This window comes from Populus nigra, chromosome 11, assembly GCF_951802175.1.
Source record: "Populus nigra chromosome 11, ddPopNigr1.1, whole genome shotgun sequence".
NCBI lineage: Eukaryota > Viridiplantae > Streptophyta > Magnoliopsida > Malpighiales > Salicaceae > Populus > Populus nigra.
Genome location: NC_084862.1, coordinates 16123834 through 16138585, shown reverse-complemented (window position 1 = coordinate 16138585; position 14752 = coordinate 16123834). Strand labels below are relative to the sequence as shown.

The following is a 14752-nucleotide window of genomic DNA, read 5'->3' as shown; positions in this document are numbered from 1 at the left end:
AGGAGACGAATTTCCACAAAATGGGGCAGTGTGGCCCTCAGAGTTGTATAATTGACAAATTGGAAGCATTGATGCAGGAGGAGTTCGAAATTGCTGACCAGGAGATGAACCAAGAACTCCCAAATTAGAGTTGGGAAACACATGTGGCAAGGGAGAAAATGCTGGTCTAGAAGCATAAAATCTAGGTCCCTGAGTAAAGTGGCCTCTACCCCTGTGCTTATTCCCATTATAGGACTGAAAGCCTCTATTATTCACCTGAGATTGACCATGATTTACAGAGAAACTTTGTGACTGAAAAGGAGCCCCTCGTGTGGAACCTGTATTGGCAGCCATAGCTGTCATAAGAGGATTATAAGCTGAAGTGTCAACAATCACTTCTTCTACAAGTAATTGCGATCTAAAGTCTTTCAATGAGATCACACTTTATGCCCTCTAATAACACATCTGAAGGTGTTATATTCAGTAGGTAGACCATTCAAAGCAAGAATAACAATATCTTCATCTGCAAAGAAGACCCCAGTTGCAGAAAGGTAGTCCCTAGCCTCTTTAATTCGATGAAGGTACTGGGAAATTGAATCTGACCCCTTTTTAATTGTTTGCAGATTGGATTTCATCTGAAAAATGCTAGTCCTAGATACAATGGAGAATTGTTCCTTCAACCTAGTCCACAAATCCTTAGAACTTATACTACCAATTGCACAGGACATAGCAATAGGTGATAATATGGCAGTGATCAATTGCATAATAGCTCGGTCATGCATTTTCCATACTATATACTCATCAGTAGGGGAAGAAGAAGTAATACCAGATTCATCAGAGTTTGAGTCATGTTGAGGTGGACAAGGGAGCAAACCATTAACATACCTCATAATTCCATTGCTTTCAAGCAACAGTTGCAGCTGAAAGTTTCAATTGAGGTAGTTCGAATCATCAAGTTTGACATTAACTGATGTAGAAATAGAGGGAATAAGAGCTGTAATTGGAGATTGAAGTAGTTGAAGTTGTGAAGCAGTCACCATCGTGATTCTTGGATCAATCTGTGAATGAGACAATATACCAAACACTTGTTGTGCACAATTCAGAAAAATTACCAGTCAAGAAATGAAGATTAACACGAAGCACAAGAAACTTCAAATGTAAGTAGAACTGCAGAGGAAGAACAAAATTGAAGTAGAGGTAACAGAGAATATGGAAGCAACAGAGGATCAAGAATTTTAAGCGTGAGCAGCAATGTGCTCTAATACCATGTTAATCTTTAGAAAACAGAGACTACAAGCTTGTATATTACTGTAATCAGATAGAGAGCAAATAGAGAGAAGTGAAGAGACTAAATGAATTCCTTTTGTTTATTCAACTTAACCTCAGTCACACGAGATAATTGTTTATATAGTTGTAGTTAACAAACTAACAACCTTCAGCTAACAAACTAACTGCCTGCTATATTATGATTATGACAAGTGTCACAATCTAAAGTAATATACTCTAACACCAGATACCCACTTAAACTTCACCTATCATCAGGTTGAGCACCCTAGTCTACATCTATGAATCCTTTTATTGTCAAGTGGCTTGAGGGACTTAATAATAACCCATCTTGCATTGTTCCTCTTAGATACCACACGATCCTTTTGACTAAAAGCCAGTGAGCTGAGGTTGGCTGTTGCATGATTGACATGCCTTACTAACAATAAAAGCAATGTAAGGCCTTATTATTGTAAGATACTGAAGTGCCCCTACTACACTTCGATATTGAGTAACCTTTTCTATAGAATTACCATCAAACTTGGACAAATTCTGCCCAACAACATCAGGTGTTTTTACTGGTTTGGTATCAAACATTTCAGTTTTATGCAATAGATTTGAAACATATTTGGTTTGGCTCAAATTCATAGAGCCTTCATTATAAGAGATCTCTACACCTAGAAAGTAGGATAACTACCCCAAGTCTCTTAAGGCAAAAACAAAGTCAAGCTTAACAATGAGTGAAGAAATCTGTGTTGATTATATCATCAACACATACAAGGACTATCAAAGTTGTGGATTCACCAAAGTGTAGAAACATAAAACTATTAGTCCTAGAATTGCTGAATCCCCACTATAAAAGAGCAGAACCGAGTCTTTGAAACCAAGTTCCTGATGTTTATTTCACACCATATAAAGCCTTTTTCAATCTACACACTTTGGTTGGGAATTTACTGTCCACATATCCAGAAGGTTGAGACATGTATACCTGCTTTTCTAACTCACCATTTAGGAAAGCATTATGAACATTAAGCTGTCGAATTTCACACTTAAAACTAAGAGCAACAACAATATGATTTGAATAGTTGCAACCTTAACAATTGAACTAAAGGTTCTTAAAATAATCGAGACCATGAGTTTGGTTATACCTTTTAGCTACAAGCCTGGCTTTATACCTTTTTATGCTTCCATATGGCTTGTGTTTTAGCTTGTACACCCACTTACAGCCTATTATATTAACATCAGAAAGTTGTTCAATAAGATCCCAAGTGTGATTTCGACTCAATAATAAAATTAACAAAATATGAAAAAAGACCGTTAAATAAGCCATGTTTTATTTAATTACAAAATATAAAAAAAGATACATCATTCAAACAAAAATTGAGAATTTTTGCTTACTTGATGTGGGAATCATCCTTAATAAAATTTGAATCAGAATAGGGATGTTGATAAATTAAGTGTTGAGGTGGTCGGATTTGTAGTGGAAAGTTGATTTATGATAAAATAGAAGATATGTTGTTTGTTTATTACAGATATGGGAAGAAGAAGGAGAAATGGATGAGCAGGAGAGAAGGGTTGCTCATCAGGTCATAAATTTAATATTACAAATAGATTTATTGATGGGTTAATTTCTTTAATAATTTTGTATGTAAAAATGACATGTCATTGCACATTTCTACTTTTTTTTTATTCTTTTTTTTCCTACTGTAATTCCCTTGGTATATACTAAGATAATATTTCTTTTGATGTTCATCGATAGATACAACGAGGGACTATTTTGTCAGTAAAATTCACCATAATCTACTAACATAATTTTTCCATCAGTGTTTCTGTTTGTAGTTATCAATTTTTTAATAGTACGCATGTAGTATATGCACAACTAGGTGTGTTGCACATAGCTAACAATTTTCATTTCAAGTGTTTGCTCTCTCAAATAATTCATTTATACAAGAGTCAACATGTTTTTTTTTATAAAGATCCAATGGAATGAAATAAATCAAAATAATGTAATGGCTAGAAAATAAAAAGATGACATGGCAAAAAAAAAAGATATGAGAAAGAAAAGAATGTAAGAAAAAAAATTAGGTATCAAAGAAACATCAAAGTTCCAATGATGAAGCTTATAGTATCACTAGAAAGATTTTGTGAAATGAATCTATAGGTACTATTTAAAGTCAACATTGGAGGTAGCGATGAAAGTCTAGCAAGTGAGCATGTCCCTACTTTTAGACTACTCATCGTTTACTTTGAAGTTGACTTTTCATGGTGTCTATAGATTCAACACCATGCAAACATATCTTTTCTGTGGTACTTGGTGTTTTATCGTCAGAGTTTTGGTGTGTCTTTGATGCCTTCATTTTTATTTTCTCTTTCCTATCTTATTTTTTTTTGCCATGTTATTTTTTCTTTCTAGCTATTATATTATTTTATTTATTTCATGCCATTGAATCTTTATTAAAAAAAAAACATGTTGATTCCTGAATAAGTAATTTATTTAAGAGAGTAAAAACTTAAAATGACATTTGTTAGTGACATGCGCAGCACACCTTATTGCGCATATACTAAATGTGGGTATTAGCTACTATTTAGTTTGGAAATTATTTTTTCAGCTGTTTTGAGAAAAACTTGACTGCAGGTACTTTCTAGATGCATTGATACGAACACATGAAAGTTCATGGAAGAATCACCGAAAATCCAAACCTGTTTCATGACAAGGGCGTGCAGGATGGCTGTCACGGGCGACAAGGGTGTGCAGGATGGTTCCATATTTTAATATTATTTTTTTAAAAAATATTGTTTTAATTTTTTTAATTAAATATTATCTTTGCCCGGATCCTGAAATACTCGAAAACCACCAATCGAAGTAGAATTGACCAGTGCCGAACAATTATTGGTCATGAAAGGCGCTCCATTCCCCGCACATAGTGTTGCCGTTTTAATTGACCACTGCCGAACAAATTACGGGTCACCAAAGGCGCTCCATTTCCCCCCGCTTAGCGTTGCCTTTTTAATTGCTATCTCCTGTGCCAAAATAGTTGAAAACATTTTTCAAGGAAAGCCTTCAGAAAAATTTCAGAATTATCTTGTTTTTGTTCAGAAGAGAACTTGTAAGTTTTAATTTAGAGAAGCTATGGATTTTTAATTTATCCCGCTTTCAAGTAGTCAACGACATGCTTTTATGTGAAGCCGGAATTAGAAAAAAATAATAATCATGTTTGATTCCTTACAAATATTCTTATGGTTAACTGGGAATCCTGTGCTTGATTATGATATTTTCATCTCCTTTAACTTTTTTTCTTGATTTTTCTTTTCTTAGCATTTATCTAACGATTTGATAATTGTGTGGGCACAGGATGAACGTTTCTGGAACACCAAGAGTGCCAAAGGTTAGTCCCGATCATGTTTCTCTTGACATTGCCAAATTAGCAGAGTCCGTGGAACGAAAGTTGAAAAGCTTGCGTTCCTTTTCAGATCTGTGTTTCATCTACAGAGTTCCAAAACGACTACGTGAGTTAAATGAAAAGGCTTACACACCTCAAGTAATTTCCATTGGCCCATATCACCATGGAAAAAAAGAGCTACAAGAAATGGAAGAGCAAAAGAGACTGTACCTGAGGGAGTTTCTTGGATTGTGCAAGGTAAGTGTGAAGGATTTTATTGCAGCTATTGCAGAGAGAGAGAGTAGATTGCGTAATTGTTATGCAGAAACCACTGATAATCTAAGTAAAGAGGAATTTGTGGAAATGGTGTTGCTGGATTGCTCCTTTCTCATCATGTTCTTGCTGAAAGCATTTTCCTTTGATATCCAAGAAGCAAATACTGACCGCATATTCAATAAACTATGGATGAGAGAAGAAATACAGTTTGATTTGTGCTTGCTTGAAAATCAGCTTCCATTCTTCATTGTTGAGGACTTGTTCAATCTATCCAAAATACAGCACCATTGTGAGGAGCATTCCATGATTGAACTTACTCATGATCTCTTGTCAGATAAATGGTATTCATGGGTGCCAGAGGACATTTCGAAGCACTTCAAGTTGTCTAAAGCAGAGCATTTTGTTGGCTATCTAGCAATCTGTCAGCGGCCATCACAGCAGATGCAGCCAACTAAACTTGAAAATTTAACAATTCCTAGTGTAGCAGAGCTCCATCAAGCTGGAATGAAGTTCAAGGTAGGGTCCAGCATAAACCTACTCGACATAAAATTTGATGACAATAAAGGGACGTTGGAGATTCCACATAAAATTATAGACGATCATACAGAAATCCTATTAAGAAATCTCCAAGCCTTTGAGCAATGCCATTGCGGTGTAAATATATATGTATGTGACTACATTACAATGCTCTCTTTCCTTGTCCCCTCAGCTAAGGATGTGGAAATACTCGTTAAGAATGGAATCCTAGAAAATTGTCTCCCTGATAATGAAGCAGTTGCAAGCCTTTTCCGCAATCTTTCCAAGGAAAATACTCTCGCCATTGACACTTTCTACTATTCTGGTTTAGTTGAAGATCTGAACAAGTACTGCGGAAAACGGAGACACAAATGGAAGGCAACCTTGAAACAGAAGTATTTTGACAATCCATGGACAATAATCTCTCTTGTAGCAGCTACTGTTCTTCTCATACTCACTATCACACAAACAGTGTGTTCAATCATTCAAGTTGTTTGATTATGCTATTTCAGTTGTTTTCTATAAATTAACGGTGTATTCTGTAATCACATCCTATGAAATTACTATATATGTTCTTCAATAACTAATCAATTTTTCCTCCCTGTCTTGCTTTCTCTGCTACATAGTTAGCATAAATCAATTTTTTCTATTTGAGTTGACTCATTTCATTGAAGTCGCTACATTTTCCCCCACACACTGTTGCCTTTTTATTTCTATCTTCTCTTTTGGAACTTGTTTTCTCTTCATCAAAATTTTTTTTTTTTGCTTTATTTCTGTCTGCACTATTCTACTTTGATATATATTCGACGCTTTTCTATTGCTTTGTTTTTTCTAATCATATACATTTTGGAGTGTTAAATTCTTCGGAAAAACTTCACATAACGCTTTTTTCTATTTTTTAGAAATGAAGAGAGATCCTAAAATAATAAGAAAAGTAGAGAAAAGAATCTGAAAATATCTAGAAAAATAAAGAAAATTAAAACAACATATTCAGGGCTGAATTTAGGCATAATATTATCGACCTTCGATGAATACTAGCCAACCCGGGTAATTTTAAAAATTCATGAAAAATCATATGGAAGATAGATAAAGAAAAATTGTGCCTATTTTCTAATGATATAATGTTTAAATGATAAAATTATATCTATAAAAAATAATGAGAAAAGGAAAAAAAATAAACCAAGCAAAAACAGACCAGCATTCTAAATCTGGGCTAAAGTCTTAAATTTATCATCCTTTAAATCCTAAATCCGAGTTCAATCAATAAATTTAATTTTCAACTAATTTAATGTTGAATCATGAAATAATAAAAAATAAATTAAAAAAAACTCTTCAAATTAAAAAATTAACAATCAAATAATAGGGATCAAATTTGATAGGAAAAAACTCAATGAGGATGAAATTGTGAAAAAAAAAATAAAAAATAATCCCAAACATAATAAATAAAAATAAAAAAAATAAAAAGTAAATTTGAAAAATAAAAAAATAGAAGGGGTGAACTGAAAAAGGATTGTAATTTGACTTAAAATAATTTAAGATGATATTTTTTAAATTTATCACACAAAACCAGAACCTTTAGATTTAACAGTTACATGTTAAAGGATGGTAAAGGAGCATAATATATCTAAAACCCAGCACAATTCAATGGTGAAATACAAAGATATAGTCATTCAAGTTTATGCCATCAAGGTACTTTCTCTCTTTCATTTATTCATCCTAGGTATTTTTTATATAATTTTGCTATTTATATAGCAAATCTATAAAGAAAGATTCACATCATCCAATACAATTTAATAATTACAGTTGTTCCATTTAGGCCCTAGGATGTTGATTAAAAATTTAAAAATTAAAATGAATAATAAAATAAAACATTATTAAAAAGATAGTAATAATAATAATAAAAAGAAAGAAGTAAATATGTCCATGGATCCCATCTTATCTTTTCTTTGTTGGTTTGCTAGCCATATCTCAAAATGGAAAAACCCAAAAGAGCCCATTTGATTCGCTTTTTTTGCTTTTTTTGGATGTTGATGAGTTTTTTTACCATAATTTATGATTGAAGTATATTTTATGGCTACTTGATTAAATCTTACATAATTGTCGAAACAAGTAAAGTTTAGATTCACATCCACCTCAACATCATTTGTAAATTAATAAGCTTATTCTGTAAGACAAATACAGTAAGTTTATTACATGCATAAACCAAATCAGTCTATTTTTCTAAATTTCACTTGATTCCAAAACTTAAAAACTTGAGCACATGCCTGCACTGTGATCCGACTGTATTTTGAGCCACAAAATATTATTTCACAAGAAAGTAGGCACTCAGGGTGTCTCATCCGGGACAAATACAGTACTGATGAACTGGAACTAGGGCCACCTTGAAGATGTCATATTATGTCAACTTGAAGATGTCGCATTATATGTAATCTGATCCTAATGCTAGGAATCACACACATAAAACAAACTGCCAGTAAAGCTGAGAGGCACAGATGTGGTCATGCAGCAGCCGGAAACTCGCCAAAACATCCCACAATGATGACATCAACTGATTTTCTAGCAAATTGCAGTAATTAAATATTATACAAGTTTGGCCGACACAGAATGATCACAGTCATAGAGAACTTCAAGTACATTAACTTAACTGTAAAGGAGAGCATTAGTCATAGATCCATTACAATCCCAGATCCTAAACAAAATAAACTTGTATAGCTAGGCAGGCGTTAAAAGGATCCACTCCAAGGTGTCGAACTTCATCGATATCCCAAGAACAGTAAAGCGTGATCTCTACAATTAGCATCTTATATATAAGGTATGGTTCGTGTAAGTTGGTTCATTAGGTGGCCAAAAGGTCAGATGCCGGTCCTATTGCTTTGGATGATTTGGAATCAGCTGGAGCTCTTGTTTTAGCTTGTAAAACCTGTACAGTGTCTAAAGATCTAATTCCCACTCCTCTACGGGTAACTGGGTTTCTTCAAAATGGAACGAAAGATCACTAACATCCTATCTTCATGTAAATGCTTCAGGAGATGTATCGCTTTGATGTCTGTAAAGTATTAACAGCATTGGGAATCTCCAGCAGCCGGTCCTGGCTTAATTTTGAGAACTTCAAACGCCATAACTCTACGTGCAGGCAAGCCATCAAAGCATCTAATATATAATGCACACCGCACAGAAAATACACTTGGATGACGTCTTTTACTAGATGCATGTATTCACATATGTGTAAGCATATCTTACTCTTGCTACAACACGTTTCAGAATAATCAAATTTTTCCTACGATAATGTAATTAAGTGTCAATGCAACATGGCTGTTAGTTCTTCTTGATCGGAGCCTCCTCACCCCTATATAGATAATGTCACTTAGCTCTCTATCTTCAACCCACTTGTTTCAAAAAATGTCTCCAGCAAGTTCTTCTGCCCTGCTCCAACTCTTTCTTACTCTCTCCGTCCACATTACCTTTTCAATCGCTGTCAATACCATCGGTTTAAGCGGCAGGACAGTGGCTGCTGACACTGTCCCTTCAGCAAAGAAAGTGGCCAACTTCGTCCTTGGCGATATTTCTCCACCTACTGAGAAGTATTGGTACTCAAGGTTGCCCAACACTCCATTGCCAAGACCCCTAGGATATCTTCTACAACCTGGTCATTATCCTTCAATCTCCACAGAATTCGCTAATGAATAATTAAGTGCATGCTGCAGCTACTCAAAGAACCTATAAACAAGGATATAGATCTGTCAAGCATAAAACAGCCATAAAGTCTGCCCTCCCCGACTCAACGATATTCTACCTGTACAACGATCTCCATCTAGGTAAAAGGATGGGAATTCATTTTACTAATAGTGGGACCAAGGTTAGTTTCCTGCCTCGTCAGGTGGCGGAGTCTATACCATTTTCGAGTGACAAAATATATACGAGAGATTTTGAACTACTTTGCACTAGAAGTCAACTCAAAAGAGGCTCAGGTCATCAGAGATGAAATAGGAGGATGCGAGGAGCCAAACATGGAAGGAGAAGAAAAATTATGTGCTACATCTCTGGAGTCATTAATTGATTTTAGTGTTGAGAGGCTTGGCCAAAATGTTCGGGTACTCTCCACTGACGCAGGCAAGAAGCAAGAGTATACTGTTTCGGCCAAAGCGACAATGATTGGAGATCATAAAGCAGCAGTGTGTCACAAGATGAGATATCCTTATGCAGTGCACTATTGCCAAGTAATCGCAGACACAGAGGTTGATGAGGTTCCGTTAGTGGGTGCTGATGGCACAAGAGTGAAAGCTGTGACAGTTTGCCACCTCAACACATCAGCTTGGAGTCCAGACCATACGGCGTTTGAAGTTCTCAAAATTAAGCCAGGACCAGCTGTTTGTCACTTTCTCGATAGGGATACTCTCGTTTGGGTGCCAACGAAGGGATAAAGAGATGACTCCATGACAATATGTCAAAGCTTGGTCTTGATAAAAGGCCTTAATAAAATTTGCTGCTTTGTTGTCATAGCTATTTGTAATATGTATGTACTCCCGTTCCCTCCCCTGTTGCATGTCTTACCTGTTTGTGTTTGTAATGCATAAGCACTCCCCAGCCCTATTGTGTTGATCCCTTAAGAATAATAAAGAAACAGGACACTTACAAAAATTACGAATCACCACGGCAACTTGGTATGCTTTAGAAAATGTGAGATCCCATAATCAATGGAAGGAACCTCAGTCAAGAAATAAAATAAAAAAACAAAAATTTGTAAACATAAAAAGAAGAAGGAATTTGGACCGTAAGAGAGTGATATATAAAACCATTCTTTGTACTTCAATTGATAAATTAAATTTTTGAATTGAAATTATTTGATATGATATCAAGATTTAATAATTAAATAATTACAAGTTTGAATTTCACTATATAAAATCTAATTAAGGTGAATAGTATTGGTGAGTAGAATAGTATTGGTGAGTAGAAAACCTTAAAGAAAGCTGTACTAGGTGAAGGAAATACAACAAATCTTTTAGTAGATGAATGGTGACACTATAGGTGACCTGAGGTACCAAATAAATGGTGGGGTGCTGCTGTACAAGGAAGGAATTTATATCTATAAAAAATTTCCCCTCAAGTCAACAATCATTTAGCATATATATGACAATCCAACAGTAGGTCATTCAGAGATAACCCTAAGCCAACCAATGAGGGATTTTTGTTAGGTGGGAATGAAATTTAAAGTAAAGGACTATATTAGATAATGTGAGGCATGTCAAACAGCCAATGAAAAAAGCATAAAATTCAAAATAAAACATGAAAAAAAAAACACAAGAAAAATAACAAAATTACCAAATCCATGGGTTTTGAGAGAGATTTTTTATATCTAAAAAACCAAAAGTACATGTAGTGATGTAGTGGCTATTATAGAAAAAAAAACATTTTCCAAAAACTCCTATAAAAATCTAATATTGAAATAAAAAATTATAGTCCCACTAATTTATAAATGCATCTTCTATGTCATCTACATAATATGTTTGGAGCATATCCTTATTTAGTTATGACAAAACTATATATGACTACTCAGAATCATTTGTTATCACAAACTCAACTACATCTAAGACCCTAATAAAAAGAAGAAGATATAACCAAATGACTAAGTCATCTTCTCTAAGAACTTCTTGTTTGTACTAAAAAACACTAATTGCTTGAATTCATAATTAATTTCAGCTAATTCATACAAAATCCTTAAATTCAATAATTTATCCAAACATTCAACGCCACACAAAATTCATTAAAATCCAACCTATCTGACAAATCAACAAAAAACATAATTGATCAAAACTCATCCTAATTCATGTTATTTTCATGTTCATTTGCATGAAATATATCAACTCTAATTATATAAATTCATGGTAATTTATCAAAAACTAATCAAAAACCTTAATTTCAACAACTTAGCTGACAAATCACCGCAAGCATAATTGATTAAAATGAAACATAATTCATGCTATTTCCATGCTCATTATTAAAAATCAACCCTATTTTTATAAATTAATGGATATTAACACAATTCAATCAAACCGTAATTTTAAACAAACCTAATTTGTAAATTAAACTTTAATTTCAAATAAGCACAAATTAAACATAAATTAACTATGAAAAACACTAGGGAGTGGTGGAAGTCTATGCTCGTGACTTGTAAAGTGGTGTAGGGTTTATACTTTATGGATGGTGATTTTGACACTAAACTTGGTGAGATGGGAAGAGTGATTTTGACATAAATTAACTATGAAAAACACTTAATTAATACAAGTGTAGTTTGTTTTGAAAAGTGGTGTAGGGTTTATACTTTATGGATGGTGATTTTGACACTAAACTTGGTGAGATGGAAAGAGTGATTTTTGAGTGTATAAAGTTGTGTTTGTTTTTTAGGTAATTTTTATGGTTGTGAGTTGAAAAAAATTAGATTTTAAAAAATATTTTTAATTATTGTTAGTTGGATTTAAATATGTGTTTAGTAAAAATTATGGTTGAAGTTTATATGTAACAAAAAAAACATATATAAAATATTTAAATAAAATAAAAATATTTACAAAACTCAATTAAAACATATATAAAAACTACTACACAAAACTTATATTTTATATTTAATTTTTTAATGACTCTCACAGCATAAAATACACTTTCCTTGTTACTAAATAAATTATTGTATTTGTTTCACCACTAACATGAAAAACAAACGAGGTTAAACTAGCGGACAACAAACACGATATAAAGCTAGGACGGCAGTATCGATAAGTTTTTTAGAAAGAAAGAATATAAACAGCAAGTTTTTTATAAAGAGAAAAGCTACAACGGTGGTAGAGAAAAACAAACCAGGTTAAAATACAATTTAAAATTATAACATTCAATGGATATAATCACCATATCTAAACGTGATATTTTTAAATATTATAATTGTGAATTATCACGTATACAAAGTATACTATATGACTAATTTTTTTTTAAACTATACAATTTTTTGTCAATATTTCTAATTTTCTTCGCTAATATACAAAGTATACTATTTGATCAATTATCGCGTCTTGAATGCCGGGCAGACAAAGACAGGAGTGAGGGAAGGCGTGGTCACTATCAACCCCACACACTTGCACCGCCCGTAAGAGAGAGCGCAAGGACAAAGCTGCCCTCACTGCCTCGAGCAAGCAGCGCTGACAGCTCTGTCAGCGAGCGTCAAAAATGGAAGGAGTCGATTGCAAAATGATATGCCTCATTCCTTGAGCAACCCCATTTCTCTCTCTCTCTCTCTCAAACCCTATTGGCTACCAAGCAGACCTTGTGTCTTTGAGCTTGTCTCTACCTTTGACTTGTCAACTTCTCACTTCACACGCGTGTTGTTTTGCAGGATATAAACAAATTTACCTCCATAAATAATGTCACTTGCTCACTTCTTCATTATCTTCAAAAAATGTCTCTAGCCAATTCTTGTGCACTGCTCCTCCTCTTCTTTCTTACTCTCTCCCTCTACATTACCTTCTCCACCGCTGCCAATACCATCGGTGTATCCCACACGACAGTGGCTGTGGCTGCTGACAATGTCCCTTTACCAAAGAAAGTTGCCACCTTCCTCCCTAGCGATATTTCTTCACCTACTGAGAAGTATTGGTACTCAAGGTTGCCCAACACTCCATTGCCAAAAGCCCTGGAATATCTTCTACAACCTGGTCATTATCCTTCAATCACCAGAGAATTCGCTAATGAAAACGTAAGTGCTACTGTTATCCAAAGAATCTATAGAAGAGTTTACAAACGACACTATAAAAGAGGCGATAAAAAATCCCTAAAGTCTGCCCTCCCTGACTCAACGATATTCTACCAGTACAACGATCTCCATCCAGGTAAAAAAATGAAAATTCTTTTTACGGATAGTGGAACCAAGGTTAGTTTCTTGCCTCGTCAAATCGCAGAGTCTATACCATTTTCCAGTGACAAAATACCAGAGATTTTGAAGTACTTTGCACTAGAAGTCAACTCAAAAGAGGCTCAGGTTATCAGAGAAGAAATAGGAGGATGCGAGGAGCCAAACATGGAAGGAGAAGACAAATATTGTGCTACATCTCTAGAGTCATTAATTGATTATAGTGTTGAAAGGCTTGGCCAAAATGTTCGGGTACTCTCGACTGGAGCAGGCAAGAAGCAAGAGTATACGGTTTCAGCCGAAGTGAGAATGATTGGAGATCATAAAGCAGCAGTGTGTCACAAGATGAGATATCCTTATGCAGTGCACTATTGCCATGTAATCGCAGACACAGAGGTTGATGAGGTTCCATTAGTGGGTGCTGATGGCACAAGAGTGAAAGCAGTAACGGTTTGCCACCTGAACACGTCAGCTTGGAGTCCAGACCATATGGCGTTTCAAGTTCTCAAAATTAAGCCAGGACCTGCTGTTTGTCACTTTCTAGATAGTGATACTCTCGTTTGGGTGCCAAATAAGGATAAAAAAATGACTCCATGACCATAGGTAAAAGCTCGGTATTGATCAGCAGATCAGGGCTTTAATAAGTTTGCTGCCTTGCTGTCGTTGCTGTTTATAATATGTATGTACTCCGGTCCCTTCCCTGTTGTCGTAGCTGTTTATAATATCTATGTACTCCCGGTTCCTTCCCTGTTTATAATATCTATGTTCTCCGGTCCCTTACCTGTTGTCGTAGCTGTTTATGTTTGTCATATACACGCACCTCCTCACCCTGTTTTAGTGTGGAAGCCCTGGTTTCCTTAAGAAGGTGATCCTGAAAAACCAGCCTTATCAGGTATACACATTCAGAAGTACAGTTGCAATTTGGTATATATGCTTAGAAAATGTGATCCCATAATCAATGGAAGAAACCTCGGCCAATAACTAAAAGAAAAAACAAACAAACAAACAAACATATGTATACATATATAGTGGAAGGAATTTGGACTGAGAGAGAGTAATATAAACCATTTCGATTAAGTTTTAAGATTTATATGCTTTTAACATAGTATCAAATTCTTATTAAGTAGTTAATTAAGAGTTTAAATCGAATCTTGGCACGCTCGTTTTCTTTACTTAAATTAATAAAACTAAATATAAAATAATAATGATTCTGTATAAGTTTCAAGTAAAAAAAACTTCCATATTATGATTGCACTGCAGCACTCTCTGCCGTCCATGAACTGGTCATGAAAAATAGTCTTATAGTGTTGTAACTGCCATATAAGAGAATAGATATGGTGACCCTACAAGGCGGTTTAAAGAATCATAATTTTGAAAAAGCTTAATGACAGTCTGAAAACATAAATTACTAGCATGATGCTTGACTGAAACAGAGGGACCAGATGGCGAT

At 34.6% G+C, this 14752-nt stretch overlaps 2 protein-coding genes and 1 pseudogene across 3 annotated transcripts; all 3 read left to right on the top strand.

Moving 5' to 3' along the window:
- Nucleotides 1–4105: 4105 nt before the first annotated feature.
- LOC133668052 (UPF0481 protein At3g47200-like) lies at nt 4106–6016 on the top strand. 2 transcript variants are annotated; one of them, XM_062087793.1, is made up of 3 exons: nt 4107–4349; nt 4595–4628; nt 4714–6016. In XM_062087793.1, exon 3 carries the CDS (start codon nt 4830–4832, stop codon nt 5910–5912), a length of 1083 nt encoding a protein of 360 aa, XP_061943777.1. In that variant the 5' UTR covers nt 4107–4349; nt 4595–4628; nt 4714–4829; the 3' UTR covers nt 5913–6016. The 2 variants fall into 2 exon arrangements, with proteins under 2 accessions (XP_061943776.1, XP_061943777.1); XM_062087792.1 differs by having other exon boundaries at nt 4106–4349; nt 4595–6016.
- Nucleotides 6017–8003: 1987 nt separating this feature from the next.
- LOC133668184 (BURP domain protein RD22-like) lies at nt 8004–10052 on the top strand (annotated as a pseudogene).
- A 2757-nt stretch (nt 10053–12809) lies between these two features.
- On the top strand, nt 12810–14078 carry LOC133668706 (BURP domain protein RD22-like). Its single transcript, XM_062088656.1, has one exon. The coding sequence runs from the start codon at nt 12853–12855 to the stop codon at nt 13897–13899; it is 1047 nt and encodes a 348-aa protein (XP_061944640.1). The 5' UTR covers nt 12810–12852; the 3' UTR covers nt 13900–14078.
- The last annotated feature ends 674 nt before the right edge of the window (nt 14079–14752 follow it).

Excerpts from the sequence above, each read along its gene's own strand:
- LOC133668706 (XM_062088656.1), top strand. The coding sequence starts at position 12,853 with ATGTCTCTAGCCAATTCTTGTGCACTGCTCCTCCTCTTCTTTCTTACT.
- LOC133668052 (XM_062087792.1), top strand. The coding sequence starts at position 4,596 with ATGAACGTTTCTGGAACACCAAGAGTGCCAAAGGTTAGTCCCGATCAT.